Source organism: Mercenaria mercenaria, chromosome 18, assembly GCF_021730395.1.
Source record: "Mercenaria mercenaria strain notata chromosome 18, MADL_Memer_1, whole genome shotgun sequence".
In the NCBI taxonomy this organism is placed as follows: Eukaryota; Metazoa; Mollusca; class Bivalvia; order Venerida; family Veneridae; genus Mercenaria; species Mercenaria mercenaria.
In genome coordinates, this window is record NC_069378.1 from 62,412,499 (window position 1) to 62,432,201 (window position 19,703).

The window sequence follows — 19,703 nt, forward strand, 5'->3', positions numbered from 1 at the left end:
TTTATACATATTATCACAGGTGAAGTGTTTGTTCTGTTTTAATCAATTATATAACATTCGTATAAAAATCATAATCTTGTGTGGTCTGCACTGTACACGACTTACTTTTGGAGATTTTCTTATGAAAAAAAAAGCTGTTTTCTACGGTTTTTATGGAGACACCAACTAAGTTTTGTGTGATAAAACTAGTAGATAGAAACTTGAAGAACCAAGTAACTAACATTTGCAGTGAAATACTGAATGCTCAAGGTCACAAGATGACGGTCAAAATGCTCAAATTGTCTGAGGTTTTGAGCAACCAAAACAGAAAATGCAAGGCGAACATCCTGGAACCTCATGAAATGTTTGAGTGAGCCCTCGTGCTCAAGCTATAAATCCTTGTGTGAACGGTGTTTCTCTATGTCTTAATACTAGTAGTGCTTAAAACTGGTGATTGTGTTTTTCAAAATAGTAACATGTGTGCAAACCTATTATCAGTCCCTTTTATATTTATAAAATTCATTATGTTCCACATATATAAGACAAGTAATATACTAAGTTAAATTTGAGCCACACCATGAGAAAACCAGCATAGTGCATTTGCGGGCAGTATGGATCCAAACCAGCCTGCACATTGGCGCAGTCTTGTCAGGATCCATGCTGTTCGCTTTCAAAGCCTATTGCAATCAGAAACTGTACGCGAACAGGATGGATCCTGATCAGACTGTGCAGATGTCTGGATCCATGCAGGTCACAGTTGCAGTACATGTATGTTGGTTTTCTCATGGTGTGGCTCAGTCTTTATGTGCTGATATTCAAAAGTGCTTTTGCTGTAAACAACACTTATGCTTGTTTTTCAAAGTGTTAATTCATTTTTTTTTTTTTTTTTGCGCAAGTGCAGGTAGAAAAATTTTGTTTGGAACAGAATTTCTTGACATTACAGTCAGGTCTTAGCTTAAATAACTGTAACTTTAACTATAAACTAGTACTATATAACTAAATAATTAAGCCACCATTTTCTATGTTTGTCTGACTGCAATGTTTTTTCTTGTCTAGTCTACCTGTAAAGTTTCTGACCTTACATTTCAGAGGGACTTTTTATCTGTTTTAAAACAATTTTTAAACACCTATATTTTAGTCGGGCTGGGACGACAGTTCACACTCTGGGAGACCTGATACAGACATGTTGAGTCGATCGAAACTGACATCTGGTTTGAGTGACAGGCAGAGATCGTCAACAACTTTGTCCGATTCTTTAAAGACCGGCAGTAAACCTGCAACATACAAATGTAAGTAAAACAATGCTCTAAGCTGTCGGGGAAAAGTCAGGGAATTTGTTTTACTATAGTGTCTCGGAATGGTCTTGGAATTTTGTATTTCTGTTATCCTCATTTTTTTTTTTAAGACTAAGGTGTGGCAGTAGGTATAAACTTTTTTTAGCATTTGTATAATGTTACATTAACAGTAAAAGAAGATAAAAATTGTAGGTGAAAACTAGTGCCCTGTCAGGGTTTTTTTTTTTTTTTTTTTTTGCCTAATAACTTGTTGGAACTGTGTAAAAAAATTTAAGTATGTGCTACTATGTTTGATACAAAGTAAACTTGTTTATCATAGATATGCTACTGGGTGGAATCAAAATGAAATAATTATAGTACTGCTGAATCTTTAAAGTTGTTACTTTCACAGAGTTTAATTTCTGCATCATGGGTTTTTTATCTGTGATCAAGGTTATTCTTATAAATATTGTATAATATAATCCTTAGTGGCATCCTTGGGAAACATTTTCACTGTAATGTAATTGGTTTATGACAAAACATCAACAAACAAAGCATCAACATGGCATTACATCAGCACTACTGAACATTGACCCAACACTTGAACGACAGGACAAAACATCAACACAACCAAACATAGTAGAAAAAATTGACAGAATCTCAGCAAATATTGACAAACACCGACAATACCACATCTGATTGATCAGGTGCATGGTTGTGTTCTCTATAAATTCTTAGGTCGTCGTCGGCAGTAATAGCTCTTCCACTGCAGTCTGAGCATCTACAGTAGGTTTAGATCTTCGTTATAAATAAAACCATTGTGGCACAGCTGTTTTGTTTTTGTTTTTTTTGCGATGTTACTCCCTTGCAAGATTACATGTGAGTAAGAATTATAAACAAATATATATTTGAAAAGGGATAAGTGGTTTGCTGTTACACCTGTGGGTTAATCATGTAAGCGTGTAAGACGAAATCAAGTCATTGCACTGACATATTACCGTTAATCATAAGGGAGTCGACAGCAAAAAAATAACAAAGACACATAATCATATATAGCCTTTTATTATGTTGCAGGTAGTCCAGTTGAACTTTTGAATTTAATGACATTGGATTATCAATCAACAGCTTCAGTTAGTCTGTCGTGTCGATGATTTCACTGTTGATGTTTTGTCGTGCTCCCAATGTAATTGCTCATTTCAGCATATTTCTTGGTGCAGTTTTAAATAATGATAATGAATGGTACTCTTTAGTCTTAATTTACAGTCAGGATTTTTGTTTTTATAAGTATAAAATAATTTGTATATATAGTGATTTCTCCATCCATGTTGGTATTGACTCCAATTTCTAAAGGAGAAGGTAAGGTTGAAAACTGAGCCACACCATGAGAAAACCAACATAGTGTATTTGTGACCAGTAGTCTGGTCAGGATTCATGCTGTTCGCTAGCAGTTTCTCTAATTGCAATAGGCGTTGAATGTAAACAGCATTGATCCTGACCAGACTGCGCGGATGCACAGGCTGGTCTGGAACCATGCTAGTCGCAAATGCACTATGTTGGTTTTCTCATGGTGCGGCTCAAATGGTGAAGGGGCTTCAGTGTAACTGAACTTCATGTCTGCTCATATCTTCTAAATCATTAGAAGGATTTTTGTAAAACTTGTATCAACAGTTAACCTCTACAACTAGCATCAAATGTAAACCTCATCAAGATGATATGAAGCCTCAGCACAGCCCAGGTCACTATTTAAAGGTCAAGGTCACACTAGAAAGTCAAAGTTCAAATAACTTTATTTTTAACTTTATAGTGAATTTATAATTAAGTACACATAAATTCTAATCATCCTAATATGAGAGGAATCATACATGACCCTGGTCCAAGGTCAAGATTACACTTGGAGGTCAAAGGTCAATAGCTTTTAAACTCCATGCCTGCTCCATTCTGAACCGCTGGAAGCATTTTTGTAAAACTAGCATAAGTTGACAATATGCAGAACACATAATCCAGGTCAGTAGGTCCATGGTCAAAGTCACTCTTGGAGGTCATAATGTCAGATTGTTTTATTTCAAACTGTTGAATAGATTTTCAAATAACTACACAGAAATGGTTATCATCCAGCGATTTTTTTCCTTCTTTATAAACTACCCCTAAAAGGACCTTTTCCCAATTGAAAAATGCAATCTTTCTTCCCAATTACCATCCAAAAATTCCCCAAATGACCAAATTAAGTGTGCATTTTGATGATTGCAGAAGGAAAACTTAGTTACATTGACATTCACCATGATTTAATTATTCAAACAGTTTGTTTGATGATATTTACACGGAATTAAAGGAAGAAGCATTCTAAATGATGTTATTAATTAACTATAAAAATTCCCAATCTGAGTAAAAAACCCGCTATTTTTCCCAATTAATCCGGTACCGGACCTTTTCCCAAAAGGGCAAAAAAAATCACTGTCATCATAATACAAGAAAAATCACACACCACCGATGTCACTAGTCCCTAGGGGTGAACATCACACTTGGTGGTCAAAGGTCAAATGCTTCTTATCTTACTAAACTTTGCAAAGATTTACAACAAACTAGCATCATTTGTTAACTTCATCATGAGGTCTGCATAGTGCACAAGTTAGATATAAGGTCAAGGTCACACTTGGAGGACCATGCTATGATCTCAACATTCTACCTTATGTGTGTCAGAGTGAAGCATCTGGGGAGTGTCAGTCACATTCAGTGATAACTCTAGTTATCCCCCGACGAAAGTCGGAGGGATATAGTTTTGGCGTTGTCCGTCCATCCTTCCGTCCGTCTTTCCGTCCGTCCGGAGCCATATCTAGGAAATTATTGGGAATATTTATTTAAAACTTCATATACGTGTTCACCACTATGAGTTCTTGCGGCCCGTCAAGTTTCAGTCAGATTGCCCAAGTAACACCAGAGTTATGGCCCTTAGAAGTTTTTAGTATTAACTATATAGGGTACTATAAATATGGCAATTTCTGCATCATAACTTTTGATATATTTGACTTAGAACTATGAAACTTAAATAGAATTTAGATCACCATAATGTGGTTGTGTACACACAATTTCATTTGGATTTATTTTGTAAATGAAGAGTTATTGCCCTTTAATTGTATAAAAATATACATATTTGTACATAACAAACTTACCATTTTGTAGAATTTCATTAAATTTCTTTCATTCTTTTCCATGAACATTTATTGTAAACATGTGAAGTTGTGTACCCACACCTGGTCACCCCCCTTACCTTGATCACACCCCTCCCCCTGACACCCCCCCCCCCCACAAAAAAAAAAAAAAAATTCCTTATTTTAGATTTTTTTCAAACAAACTTCATATACATGTTCACCACTATGAGGTTATGGGGCCCATCAAGTTTCAGACAGATTGCCCAAGTAACACCAGAGTTATGGCCCTTAGAAATTTCTAGTGTTAACTATATAGGGTACTATAGATCTGTAGATATGGCAATTTCTGCATCATAACTTTTGATATATTTGACCTAGAACTATGAAACTTTAACAGAATTTAGAGCACTATAATGTGGTTGTGCACAGACAGTTTTGTACGGATTTCTTTTGTAACTTCAGAGTTATTGCCCTTTAATTGTCTAAAAATCCACATAATTTATTTGTACATAACAAACTTACCATTTGGCAGAATTTCATTAAATTTCTTTCATTCTTTTATATGAACATTTATTATAAACATGTGAAGTTGCGCACCCACACCTGGTCACCCACTTGCCTTGGTCACACCCCCTCCCCCTTCCCTCCCCCCCCCCCTCAAATTTTTTTTTTCATTTCTTATTTTAGATTTTTTTCAAACCTTCCAAGTTGTACCATTCCCCCACCTCACTTCTCCACTCAGTCATGCCCACCACTGATCATGCATCCTCTCCCCCCCCCCCCCCCCCCCCCCCCCCCCCCCCCCCCCCCCCCCCCCCCCCCCCCCCCCCCCTTCCCCCCCCCCCCCCCCCCCCCCCCCCCCCCCCCCCCCCCCCCCCCCCCCCCCCCCCCACCCCCCCCCCCCCCCCCCCCCCCCCCCCCCCCCCCCCCCCCACCCCCCCCCCCCCCCCCCCCCCCCCCCCCCCCCCCCCCCCCCCCCCCCCCCCCCCCCCCCCCCCCCCCCCCCCCCCCCCCCCCCCCCCCCCCCCCCCCCCCCCCCCCCCCCCCCCCCCCCCCCACCCCCCCCCCCCCCCCCCCCCCCCCCCCCCCCCCCCCCCCCCCCCCCCCCCCCCCCCCCCCCCCCCCCCCCCCCCCCCCCCCCCCCCCCCCCCCCCCCCCCCCCCCCCCCCCACCCCCCCCCCCCCCCCCCCCCCCCCCCCCCCCCCCCACCCCCACCAACTTCACCCTTTTACCCTTTTTTTTTTTCATGTTTAATTTTCAATCAATATTTATAATCAACATGTGAAATTTTGTTTCCTCTCCCGTTCCCCTGCACCCCACCCCCTAAAAAAATAAATATATACATATATGTATATATACATATATATATTTCCATTCCTTTTTTTTTTTTTAAATGTTAAGTTGTGACTGCACAAACCTTGCCCTCAGCCATGTTCAAGATATCTTACCTGTGTTCTCTTACGGACAACTGTCCTTTTAAGTTCAAATGTACATGAACTTGTTAAACAGCAACACCTGGTGCCAAACCACTCGAAGACAATATTTCGTTCCAGTTAAACTTCAAGCTCGTATTTCAATTAACTGCATTTAATTTTAAAAGCTAAGCTTATTACAGTAAGCATATCCCATTCAAAATAAATTCTTTAGTCAGGATCAAAGTATCATACATTTATTATATACTCTTTAATTTAACATTTGTTTTCTGTTAAATTGATTTTGACTAATGAAATTATTTGCTTCTTATTAACATCCTTTCACTTTTTGCCGGATATATATTTTTGCCATTCCTCACCACAAACCCTTTCGGCGGGGGATACCAATTCATCAAATTTGCTTGTTTGTACTTGTTTCATAAGTAGTGTTGTGTTTGGAAATTAACAAGAAACTAACAACTGTTATAAATGTTCTGTTTAAAATGTGGTCTTTTCAGCTGGCAGTGCTAAAAGTAGAGTTTCCTCTGGTACTGAATCAGGTATAGGTAAAACACATATATAAGTAGAGATAGATGTCCTGTAACCAAGTTGTATTATAGACAGAATAAAAGAAAAAATAATCGCTTACCTTCCTGCTGCATAGTACACTGTATTTAACCTTTACCCTGCTGAATTTCTAAAATGGACTGGACCATCATCCAAGTTGGGCAGTACACTAACTACTCAAACTACTCAAAGAGATGTTCACTGAAAATGTGCGGACTGAATAGCGAACAGTGCAGACCATGATCAGCCTGCATGGATGTGCAGGCTGAATTCTTGGTCTGCACTGGTCGCAAAGGCAGAATCAGTTGCTGCCAGCAGGCTAAAGGTTAAAAGATCTTTGCATAATAGCTTGATTTGAATCATAGATAAGCCAGTAATGCTATAACATTCTAGCATAAAACTTTCTTGTTGTAGTTTTCAAGGGGTGTTTTAACAGAAAAATAAGAACAAGTTAACAGGGTCACAAGCGTTTATATTAATTTTGCACCTGCCACAGCTGAACTAAAGGTATTACGGACCTGTAACATAAAATTAAAACAAGTATAAGAGAAAATTAACGCTTATTGATGTAACATACATTTCAATTTGCTTTTTCACATTTCATGCTATAGTAGCGCTAATGCATGTTTTTTCATGTTAAAGCATCTAAAGAAAACTACAACACAAAAAAAATCATGCATTATCCCAACATTAAAACGACCATTTCATTTCGTTATAGAATTTCGTAGCATTTCTATGAAGCATTTTTTGTAACGTTGGAAATAATTCAAGAGATACTGTGTTAACTTTCTTCAAACAGTAGAATAATTACAAGCTTAAGTCATGCAGATACACAGATTTGATTAATTAGTGCAAATTGAAGATAATTGAGCCGCGCCATGAGAAAACCAACATAGTACGTTAGCGACCAGCATGGATCTACACCAGCCTGTGCATCTGCGCAGTCTGGTCAAGATCTATCCTGTTAGCTTTTAAAGCATATTGCAATTAGAGAAACCGTTAGCAAACAGCATGGATCCTGACCAGACTGAGGGGATGCCCAGGCTGGTCTGGATCCACACTGGTCGCAAATGCACTATGTTGGTTTTCTCATAGTGCGCCTCATAGTAGTTAGTTTGGAGCATCATTCTAAGATATTTAAATTTTACTCTTTATTGGTCATACAAAAAATGTTTGAGTACAGCTTACATTTCTAGCACCAATAAAACTGAAAAGAATACAATTACAGAAATTAACTAATATTGTATGTTGCTTACCGTACTATACTCCCCAGATAAATGCCCATGGGGTCTTTGTATTCAGATGCAAAGGAAGGTCTGGGTGAATTTATTTAGTAGAAAAAGGTTTTTATTTTCTTTAGATTAAGAAAGAAAATATAGCTATAAATAAAATTTTATAGGTGATTTTTAACAATTTTTTCCAAAATAATGCTTAATGCACTTTTGTTAAATGTTGGTGTTGGTGGGAGGCATTTATTTGGTGGTATATAATTTCTATTTCTGTTTCTTATAATCGCCCGCCTGCTTAGCTCAGTAGGGAGAGCATTGGTCTGTGGATCGCGGGGTCGTGAGTTTGATCCTCAGGCGGGGCGTATGTTCTCCGTGACTATCTGAAAAATGACATTGTGTCTGAAATCATTAGTCCTCCACCTCTGATTCATGCCGGGAAGTTGGCAGTTACTTGCTGAGAACAGGTTTGTACTGGTTAAGAATCCAGAAGCACTGGTTAACTGCCCGCCGTTACATGACTGAAATAATGTTGAAAAATGGGTAAAACCCAAAACAAACAAAAAACGAAAGTTTCTTATAATCTTCTCATTTTTAGCTCGACTATTCGAAGAATAGTCTAGCTATTCTACTCACCCTGGCGTCGGCGTCGGCGTCACACCTTGGTTAAGTTTTTGCATGCAAGTACATACAGCTATCATTTAAAGGCATATAGCTTTGAAACTTATTTATTCTTTTTCTAGGTCAATTACCAACCTCACTGGGTCAAGTTCCATAACTCTAACATGTATTTTGAGCAAATTATGCCCCCTTTTGGACTTAGAAAATTCTGGTTAAAGTTTTACATGCAAGTTACTATCTCCAAAACTAATGTAGATATTGAATTGAAACTTCACATGTGTCTTCGGGGTTATAAAACTAGTTGATAGCACCAAGTCCCATAACTCTGACCTTTATTTTGGCCAAATTATGCCCCCTTTTGGACTTAGAAAATTCTGGTTAAAGTTTTGCGTGCAAGTACATAGAGCTATTACTAAAAGGCATATAGATTTAAAACTTATTTTTTCTTTTTCTAAATCAATTACCTACCTCACTGGGTCAAGTCCCATAACTCTGACATGTATTTTGGCCAAATTATGCCCCCTTTTGGACTTAGAAAATTCTGGTTAAAGTTTTACATGCAAGTTACTATCTCCAAAACTAATGCAGATATTGAATTGAAACTTCACATGTGTCTTCGGGGTTATAAAACTAGTTGATAGCACCAAGTTCCATAACTCTGACCTTTTTTGGGCAAATTATGCCCCCTTTTTGACTTAGAAAATTCTGGTTAAAGTTTTGCGTGCAAGTACATACAGCTATTACTAAAAGGCATATAGATTTGAAACTTATTTTTCTTTTTCTAGATCAATTACCTACCTCCTGGGTCAAGTCCATAACTCTGACATGTATTTTGGCCAAATTATGCCCCCATTTGGACTTAGAAAATCCTGGTTAAAGTTTTACATGCAAGTAACTATCTCCAAAACTACTACAGATATTAAATTGAAACTTCACATGTGTCTTCGGGGTTATAAAACTAGTTGATAGCACCAAGTCCTATAACTCTGACATGTATTTTGGGCAAATTATGCCCCTTTTTGGACTTAGAAAATCCTGGTTAAAGTTTTGCGTGCAAGTACATACAGCTATTACCAAAAGGCATATAGCTTTGAAACTTATTTATTCTTTTTCTAGGTCAATTACCAACCTCACTGGGTCAAGTTCCATAACTCTTAACATGTATTTTGAGCAAATTATGCCCCCTTTTGGACTTAGAAAATTCTGGTTAAAGTTTTACATGCAAGTTACTATCCCCAAAACTAATGCAGATATTGAATTGAAACTTAATATGTTTCTTCGGGGTTATAAAACTAGTTAATAGCACCAAGTCCCATAACTCTGATATGTATTTTGGTCAAATTATGTCCCCTTTCGAACTTAAAACTCTTTTGATATTTAACATTTTGGGTAATAATTTCCTGCTTCTGTGACAATATTTCGAATAGTCGAGCTTGGCTGTCTTACGGACAGCTCTTGTTATTGTTGATTATATCTTTGATTTTTCATTCTTTTTCATTCTTTTTATTCTTAAGATCTTTAAATGTGATATTAATTTCATTGAGACTGAAAACATTAAAAGGACCACAGTGCTATAGAGTCATACAAGTACTTGTTTAAACATGAAAACTTAATTGTTGTGTTAAGTGCGGCAGTGGTCTAGTAGTTTAGCCGTTGGCTGTTCATCCACAGGTTACGAGTTTGAGTCCCGCTTGGGATGCAACCATCGATTTTCTTACGACATCGGTACTGACTTTTCCAGGAAGTGGGTTGGAGAGTGATTCAAATCAGCTTTAAGCTTTTATCAGTCAGGCTAAAATATGAGCCATGCCATGAGAAAACCAACATAGTGGCTTTGCGACCAGCATGGATCTAGACCAGCCTGCGCATCCGTGCAGTCAGGTCAGGATCCATGCTGTTCGCTTTCAAAGTCTATTGGAATTAGAGATACTGTTAGCGAACAGCATGGATCCTGACCAGACTGCACGGATGCGCAGGCTGGTCTGAATCCATGCTGGTCGCAAAGCCACTATGTTGGTTTTCTCATGGCGCGGCTCAATTATATTAGTATAAAATAGTTGTTGTGTCTGTATAAATTATGTCTTGTCCACTTCTGGGGGAGTCATAGTGGTTTCTGCCCTGTCCGTCCATCTGGAGAACCATTTGACTAAGTACCTTCAAATTTCATAGGATGATAGGGCTTATGGAGTAGATGACCCCTGTTGTTTTTGGGTTCACTTGATCATAGGTCAAGGTCACAGGGGCCTGAACATGTAAAACCATTTCTGATCAATAACTTGAGAACCACTTGACAAAGAAGGTTGAAACTTCATAGGAAGATTGGCGTGTAGAGTAGATGACCCCTATTGATTTTGTAGTCACTCCTTCAAATGTCAAAAGGGTCAGAATCTGCCAGACTTCATTTCAGATCAATAACTGGAGAACCATTTGATTTAGAATCTTCAAACTTGGTGATAGGGCTTATAGAGTAGATGACACCTATTGTTTTTGGGGTCACTCCATTAAAGGTCAAAGTCACAGGGGTATAATGCACCATTTTGTGTTTTATGCACCATTTTAATACTGAAATTCATTTGGCATATTCTGGAAAATGAAATATATCAATTCTGGTAAGAAAAGTGTAATTTGTTAATAGGACAAAATATTGGATAATGCAGAGCTCCAGATAAGATTTTAGGTTAAAGGGTATTTTATTCCTAGATATTTTTTCAAAAGGGTATTTTAGAATTCTAAATGATTTTTCAGAATTCGAAATCATTTAAAAGGGTAATAATAATAACTGTTTGTTTTCTGATATTCATGTGCTCCGCTGATTAGTGCCTTGTCGACCAATGCTGTTTTCCTGAATATTTTTTGAGCCTTCATTCAAATAGTTTTAATATTTTGCTTAAAGTTACTGCATACATTACAGCTTACACTACATCTTAATTTCAGTTACTGACCACTGCGATATATCAACAGCCAGTGATACTTTGACTGTCAATGTTTTTTTTTCAGAAGTACCCACATGTATAGTGCTTCAGCTTTTTCAACAGTTACCCATAATATATCATAGATCACGTGCTTAGCGATAGGCATTGTCCGAGTCATCTCTTGTCACACACTTCAATATACTTGGAGAAGAAAATGGCATTATTTTACGATATCGTTTGTGTTTGCTTTTATGAGACGCCATTTTTGTTTGTTGTACTTGATTACAAAAAGGATGTGCTTGATTTACGGTAAAATTGGATTACGCACTTTAATCGAGTAAAATACATATCCTGTTTTTTTCAATGAGTATCAGTACGCGTAGGTTTGATTTTAAATGCGTTTTTTGTAAATTTCAAAACGTATTTACGCAAATCGCATCTTATCTGGAGCTCTGATAATGATTGGTGAAAAAAAATGAGAACCAGTAAAATTGGCAAAGCTGTTGAGAAAAATGTGAATTCAGTATTTTCAAATCGGCTTCATTAAGTAACAGCTTCTGAAAAGTTGAAGATGTCCAGTGCCGCTAATACTACTTTGCCACTGATAATACTTGCTAAGATATTTTGCTTCAATGTTGAAATTCCTCATCAAATATATGTATGTTTACTTAATGTATAAGCAGCAGAAATAATTGATACAATATTTAAATGTCTTTCTGTAATAGTAGTTACACAAGGGCTTTAATTCTAATTGTCTACTGCAAGCATTCAGCTTGCACTCTTAACCCTTTCCCACATGGATACGTTTATCACCGTATCTATCGATTACCGAACAGAAACGTATTGACCCGAGTCTATCGGTTCCCCGATAGAAACGTATTATACCGATTAACGGCCATTTGAACAGAATCGTTTTATCCCGTGTCTCATAATCAATCGCTTTATTTTCGTTCTTTTCCTAAAGAAACAAATTCCGGATGTTTACTAACTCAAAATATGGGATTTCGTCATCATTATTTACGTACAAGATCATGTGGTTACTATTTAAATTTATCGAGTACTTTGCAAAAGAAAGACACCGGGGTTTTTTCCTACATGTGCACGACGCTACGTCATGGAAAATTACTGAGAAAACTGCTTGCAACTGGCCGGTTCGCGGGCTTTCCTCGTTCTAAAAATAACAACCATTTAACATCAAAGTATTTCAAATGTGTTAGGTCATGAAGGTCACGCGTGATACATGCGGATTTCCCCTAAACAACAATTTGTGTATACGATGGCTTGGAATTTATGGCCTTACATAACGGGAAGTGTTAATCAAAACAGAAGGACCGCGGCTTTCAAAATATTTTATGACACCCAAGAGTTAATTGCTGCGGAAGTCACCCGTGATGTACCGACGTTTGATCATCAAAATATTACGTAATATTATCTTAAAATTTTTAATTTTTAGCACAAGAATACTGTAGTCGGTTACGAGTCTCGATCTCAGCGATCTTTTTGCACTTTCAGAAATTTTATGATCCGTTATTTTTGTAGTGTTATTCAGTTAGATGGTTATTTTTTTTTATATAAATACTTACCGATTCCGATTCGGAAGATAAGTCTATTAACTATAAATCAAACTTTCAAACATCAAAATGAAATTGTATATGAATTTCAATGTGAAAGTAATCCAAAACAGAATTTTATGCCTAAAAATATATATTCCCGTACTTTAACACTTTATAACTTCGAAACTCAAAGAGAAACTACAATAAATTTTGTATCATCGGAAAGAGAATTTAAATTGCTACAAACTTTATATTGACAAAAATAATGTCAAACTTACAGAAAATATTAAAATAATGACATTTTTAACATAAGTGTGTGTAATCACAAAATAATGCCAACACCTCTGTTCAGATAAGACAGTCACCTTTATCAGCCATATACCGATTATTGATTATTGATTATCACTTATCAGTGTTATGTAAAAGAGGTTACTTTGGCTTCTGTTCTGTGTGGTAAAGGGTTAAGTCAATGGAATGTGAAAGAGTAGTGTTCTGGAATGCGGACTTTTCTAAATGTAACGTGGTGTAGACAGAACAGTCACCTGAAAAAATATTTACCACAATGAAAATCAGGTCTTGGTTCCTGTCAACTATGAATAGTCTCAGTAGGGCCAGGTTCCAGAGCAGAGCAGTTTACTATCATTTTTTTTTCAAAGTTTTTAAAACATTGTTCTGAATAATCAGAGGAATATGGCCAAGTATTGTATAATGTTTGAAACCTGATGCATAGTACTGTTAATAAACTTAAACTTGTTACACTAATGTTTCCATAAATTATATGCACTAATTGTTTATTTTTTTAATTATGAGTTTTTGATCTAGTTACCTTTAGTTTTTATAGGTATAGAGGAGATTTATTTCTGATTTATAAATATAAAACGGGAAATTTTGCATACGTATTTCAGTTTCAAGAACCTTATTCATAGGAACTTATGTTAAAGTTTTGTTTTACAGTAATACTGGTGGTAACTTGAAATACAAGTCTTCAGAGCTTTTCATGTTTTCTTTCAGTGAAAAGCAAAAGACTCGAGCTTTCCCGTATAGACTTAGAAATGAGAACGCCTGATTCTAGACGTGGTCGGCGGTCTGGTGCCCAGAGTGAGGCCAGAGAAAAAAGCTTCAAACTTACAAACTATGCGGTAGATGAAGATTCTTCTGCCATTCATGTCAAGGTTTGTGGGCTGCGTCATGAGAAAACCAACATAGTGCCTTTGCAACCATCATGGATCCAGACCAGCCTGCGCATCCACACAGTCTGGTCAGGATCCATGCCGTTCAGTTTCAAATACTATTGAAATTAGAGAAACCGTTTGTGAACAGCATTGATCCTGACCACACTGCACGGGTTCATGCTGGTCGCAAACGCACTATGTTGGTTTTCTCATGGCGTGGCTTATTTAATTGTACCATATATCCTTGAATAAATACTGACCCCTTCCCACCCCCACTCCTCGTTCCCCCATCCTTCGGCATTGAATTTTGCAAAAAAGACGCATTTATTTAGGGGCAAAAAGATGTAGGCACATGAAGATACATGTATATGTCAAACATTCTGTGAAATAATTCTTGAACAAAGAATGCTGTAATAAGCATCAGTTGTAAACCTTATACAGAGGATATGCAGAAAGCAAAAATAATGTCATTAGCTACAATGTCAAGGTCACACTTAAATGACAAAGATCAAGTAGGTCAGTATTTTCTTAACTGCTAAAAAGACTTTCATAAAACTGGCATCAACTGTAAACCGCTTCAAGATGACATCCAGAGTGCAATAGCCAAATCACTAGGTCCAAGGTCAAGGCCACACTTGAAATCAAATGTCAAGATCTCATCATAACAAAGTGGTGTGTCTATGGGGGAATAAATTGCCTGTAATAATTGCTCTAGCTTCTAACTATGATAAAAGTATATGAACTTTTGAGATCACCCTTCATCATTGTCATCTTCAGTGCGCACGCTAGTGGTATTATTTATGATTTTATTTTAAACAAACTTGCACACAACTTTTATCACCATGAGATCTTGGTTCCTTTCTTGAACTGGCCAGATCTTATTATGGGTTCCAGAGTTATGGCCCCTGAAAGGGCCAAAATTAGCTATTTTGACCTTGTCTGCACAATATCAGCTTTATTTATGATTTGATTTTTACAAAACTTGCACACAACTTGTATCACCATAGGATCTTGGGTCCTTTCTTGAACTGGCCAGATTCCATTATGGGTTCCAGAGTTATAGCCCCTGTAAGGGCAAGAATTAGTTATTTTGACCTTGTCTGCATAATAGCACCTTCATTTATGATTTTATTTTAACCAAACTTGCACACAACTTGTATCACCATAAGATTCTGGTTCCTTTCTTGAACTGGCCAGATCTCATGGGTTCCAGAGGTATGGCCCCTGAAAGGGCCAAAATTAGCTATTTTGACCTTGTCTGCACAATAGCAGCTTTATTCATGATTTGATTTTTACCAAGCTTGCACACAACTTGTATCACCATATAATCTTGGGTCATTTCTTGAACTGGTCAGACTCCATTATGGGTTCCAGAGTTATGGCCCCTGAAAGGGCAAGAATTAGTTATTTATAGAAAACTTTGTCAGTATAAAAAACAATATGTTCCATTACATGTATTTTATTTCTGTTAGACTAAATAGATTTATAAAAGTTAAAAATACATGTTTCTTGTTAATTAAAAAGGTTTGGAGGATTATGGCCATGACCATGACCATAACTAGGTCTCCAATACCCCAGGGGACAGACGCATCCACTCCTTGTTATCCCAAATCCCAGGTTTCCATGGGGGTCCATCCCCCAAAACCAATGGGTGTCCATACCCAAGAAAAATCCATTATCCAGGGGGTCCATCTCCCCATCCAACGGGTTTCCATACCCGAAATGTCCATCCCGGAAGTGCCGAGCAATAAGCTCATTCCGGGCAAATCCGGGAATATCCAGGGGTCCATCCCCCATTAAAGTAACTGAATATTTTAGCCCGTAATTTAGACCGACATTTCCTGTCTGCGGTGAAGTGTCTCACAAAGAGCCATCATCCGCAGAGAAGGGAATGTCCGGATTGCCAAAATTTCAATGTTGCCAACATTTAACTAATCTGTGGTGAAGTGTCTCACAATGAGCCATCATCCACAGACAATGAAATGCAAGCTTTACTGAAATATTTATAAAAGATTGCGAAATACATTAAGAAATGAAAACGTGACTCGAACCACGCGGATGCATCTCTCCCCTGGAGAATTTTTCCGCCACAAGTAAACTCAAAAGCTGTTCAATATAAAATCAATCGAAAATGTTTCACTTGATGTGTTATTTTGAGTTTACCCCCCAAAAATTCTCAAAACAAGGATTTCAGACTCTCGTGAAGTGAATCCAAATATACATCTAGACCTGCTTCAGACAGATGAACACCATCTGGTCGAAATAATTTGGTGTTTTTGTGATCAATATTGGGTGAAACGACAAAGGAACGAATCCTGGCCCTAACTTGCTGATGTCCCCATCTATTGATACGGTGGCGTTTACGTTCCACTGAAACAATACTTCCTGCCCCAGCTCCCCAAAGTAACCTTTGGAGGACATCCACCCAAATTATAGTAGTATCCGGAAAAGCATCCCGTATGTATTTAATTCCATTTTCTATTAATGGTAGTAAGTCTTTGGAAGGTATATCTACAAAATCGTTTCCCCCCATATTAATTACTACCATATCTGGAGGCCTTCGTAATAGAACGTCACATTGCAGGCTATATTCAAAATGTAACCAGGACATACCGCGAATGCCCCACCACGCAATAGTCTTGCCATTGGGCAGGTGAAGATTCGGATCGCCTTGGTCTTCTGCCCTTTTGCCGGCCCAGTAGGGAATTGAATCGCCGACAGTCCAGATACCTGTCAAAAACAAATGTAAATATTTATATTATTTCGCCAGTTTGCGCACAGAGATCTGGCCCCTCACTGCTAGTTCCCTAGTAAAATCTGATAGTTATGTAAAACGCTATTATATAATAATAAACCGTTAAGGGATGGTATTTTAATACCCTTGCTCACGATGCGATCTACGACTACAATTACTAACTATACATTGGTGCAGTATTTGAAGCCAGTCTATTACCGGATATACAATTGAAACGCATCCGACCGCCATCTACCTAGTTTTTTGATGGCTTCATCCGAGACTCCTTGTAAAGCTAAATCAGTAGCCCGGCCTATTCTGAAACTATGTGTAGTGAACTTTAGTGTGTTTGATGGAGCTAAGAATAATACTTTTTTCAGAACTGCTGAAAATTGAGATCGCGTGAGGGGCGAGCCATTCGAATGACAATAGAGGGGTCCATTTAATCGCGGTCTGAGTCTTAAGAAGTTTTGTAAAGCGTGCACTGGGCACAATCTAGGTTCGAGTTCTCTTGGCAATTTTAAATGAACAGGTCTGCCGGACTGATTAGTTTTTGTGCGATAAAGAGTAACAGTGGCAGAATTGGAATCTTGAAATTTTACAGCATCAATTGAAAGCGCTCGCTCCGTATTAAAAAGCGAGTTACAGACTAGCTCACTGACGCGGAACAATCCGAAATAAGCCATTATATATACAGCTGAGAACAATATGGTTTCATATTAATAATAACACACTCTGGGTAAATTTGAGCAAATAAAATCTAAGAGGTTTTTAGAAACTGGAGCTCGAACGTCATGGATCTGTCTCGCCCTACGGCATCCTTCTAATAATTTACGCACTACATATAAGTCCATAATGTCATAATAGCCATGTATTTTATGAAAAAAGCTTAAACCAGCAATATAAGTAGTAATTGTTTGTGGAGATAAGCCCCGCTCAAAGGATAAAGAAATAAATAATATAAGGTTTAGCAGTATATCACAAAACAACAGATTTTTTTAGTAAATGAACAGCATCTTGACAAACAACTTATCTGTCCAATACATGTTTTACTGTTCTGTCCCACAGAGTTGGATACTTAAAATATTCTTAATGAGTTGTCCCACTTTAAATAAGAATGCCATTTGTAAGGAAATAAATGTAAACGATTGTCAAAAACGACGTTTTACCTAGTTATGTAAAGTTTAAACACTTGCATGATGTTGCAAATGCATCAAAACGAAAATATGTAACATCTTTTAAAAAATGGTGAGTTTTTAAAGCCGCTGAACTGTCCAGAAGTGTAGCCCCTTCATGCAGTCCCTTTCCGGAATTCAATACATATATCAGTAAATTGACAATGGTTTTGTAGAATAATATAAATGTTTTATACGCTGTTAAATTTTCATGTAAAACAATGCTTTCTTTCTATGATTTGATGACTTTCGAACTTTTTTCTTCGAAACATGGATCTATACCTTAATGTGGTGCTTTTGAGCGGGTCGCGTCATAGAAAATTTATAAAAAGATCGAAAATTCTGGAATGCATTTAACGCTGTAGTGTATGTAGCCAATGTATTCGGTGCTCTAGTGTGGTGCATAAGTTGATCGGCTCTATGCTGAAGATGTGCCACAGAAAATCTGGAATTAGGTAAGGCTGAGGGTCTGCTTGAGGTGCTAGTTGTCTGAAACGTTTCATCTGAAAACGAGAAAGCGCGTCACATATAGAATTATCGATGCCTGGGACATGTGCAGCTTTCATTAATATGTTTAAATGTAAACATTTCAAAGTCAACAGCATGAGAATACACATAACAAGGTCTGATTTAGAAGTCATTGAATTGATAATATTTACAACAGCTATATTATCACAGCGAAACTTTGTTTTCTTATTTCTCATTTCCAAACCCCAAATAAATATAGTGACTAATATAGGAAAGATTTCTAGCACAGTAATATCTTCTGTGTAGCCACTTATAATCCATTCTCTTGGCCATCTGCCTTGGCACAAACGCCCATTGAAATATGCGCCAAAGCCCAGACCAGTACCGGCTGCGCTGTCCGTGAAAAGCTGGATGTCGGAACTAGATAACCAAAATGGGTCATGAAAAACTGAAATACCGTTAAATTTACCGAAAAATTGTAACCACATGTTTAAATCTAATTTAATTTGTTTGGTAACCCTAACGTGATGATGTGGTTTTGTGAGACCACAAGTGGCATTGATCAGACGCCGACAGAAAGGACGACCTGCAACTATAGCTCTGCAACAAAAATTAAGGGAGCCTATAAGGGATTGCAGCTTTTGCAACGTAGTTTTTGGGTTTTCCAAAATAGCTGAAATTTTTTTAATAATTTCCTGGATTTTATCAAGAGGTATGCGAACTTCCATCTTACGTGAATCAAGCTCGAGGCCGAGAAATACTATAATTGTTGTTGGCCCGACCGTTTTCTCGTCTGCTTGCGGTATGTTGATAGCTGCCATAAAGTTCTGGAATTGCTGCATGATTTCTGAGCAAGCCGAGTAAGATTTCCCTTACAGAAGAAAAAGGCCTGCTGCGTACTCTTGCTGTGTACATACAGCGTATATGATGCATACATGATGTGTACTGAAATCAAGGGCTTTAAATAGTACACAGGATATACACCGCACATACACCGATAGTACGTTTGTAGTACACTTTTGACATGCAAATGAGCTCTGCCACGTACTACTTGCTGCGTACATGCTGTGGACTACATAGTACACAGGATGTACGCTGGAGGAATTTAGTATGCGGGAAATAGTACGCAGCATGTACGCGGCACATACACTTTTCACATGCAAATGAGCCTGCGGCGTACATGCTGTGTACTCCTGCGGTGTACATGCTGTGTACTCCTGGCCCAAGTCCTGCGGCGTACATGCTGCGTACTCCTGCTGCATACATGCTGTGTACTCTTGTGGCGAAACTGCTGTGATAATGTAAATTCCTTACCCCACCAACTTTCGTATGCAAATGCTGACCATTTGGACAGAAAAAAACAGAAAAAAGATAAGTGACATGCATCAATAAGTATTTACCCTTACCAAAATAATGTAGATTGATGTTACCAAATAAATTAGTATGCTTTTCTTTATCCACTTT

General features: G+C 37.9%; 1 protein-coding gene across 11 annotated transcripts in view; it reads left to right on the forward strand.

Annotated features, from left to right (window-relative positions):
- The window catches only part of LOC123538280 (uncharacterized), a 196,310-nt gene that overhangs the window by 88,589 nt on the left and 88,018 nt on the right, over positions 1 to 19,703 (forward strand). For 8 of the 11 annotated variants that reach the window (XM_053530386.1, XM_053530383.1, XM_053530378.1 and 5 more), the window contains 3 exons: positions 1,118 to 1,268; positions 2,562 to 2,609; positions 13,702 to 13,862. In XM_053530386.1, coding sequence (XP_053386361.1) covers positions 1,118 to 1,268; positions 2,562 to 2,609; positions 13,702 to 13,862 — 360 coding nt within the window. Of the gene's footprint in view, positions 1 to 1,117; positions 1,269 to 2,561; positions 2,610 to 6,329; positions 6,378 to 13,701; positions 13,863 to 19,703 lie in introns of all 11 variants that reach the window. The other 3 variants (XM_053530379.1, XM_053530380.1, XM_053530381.1) reach the window with 3 other exon arrangements.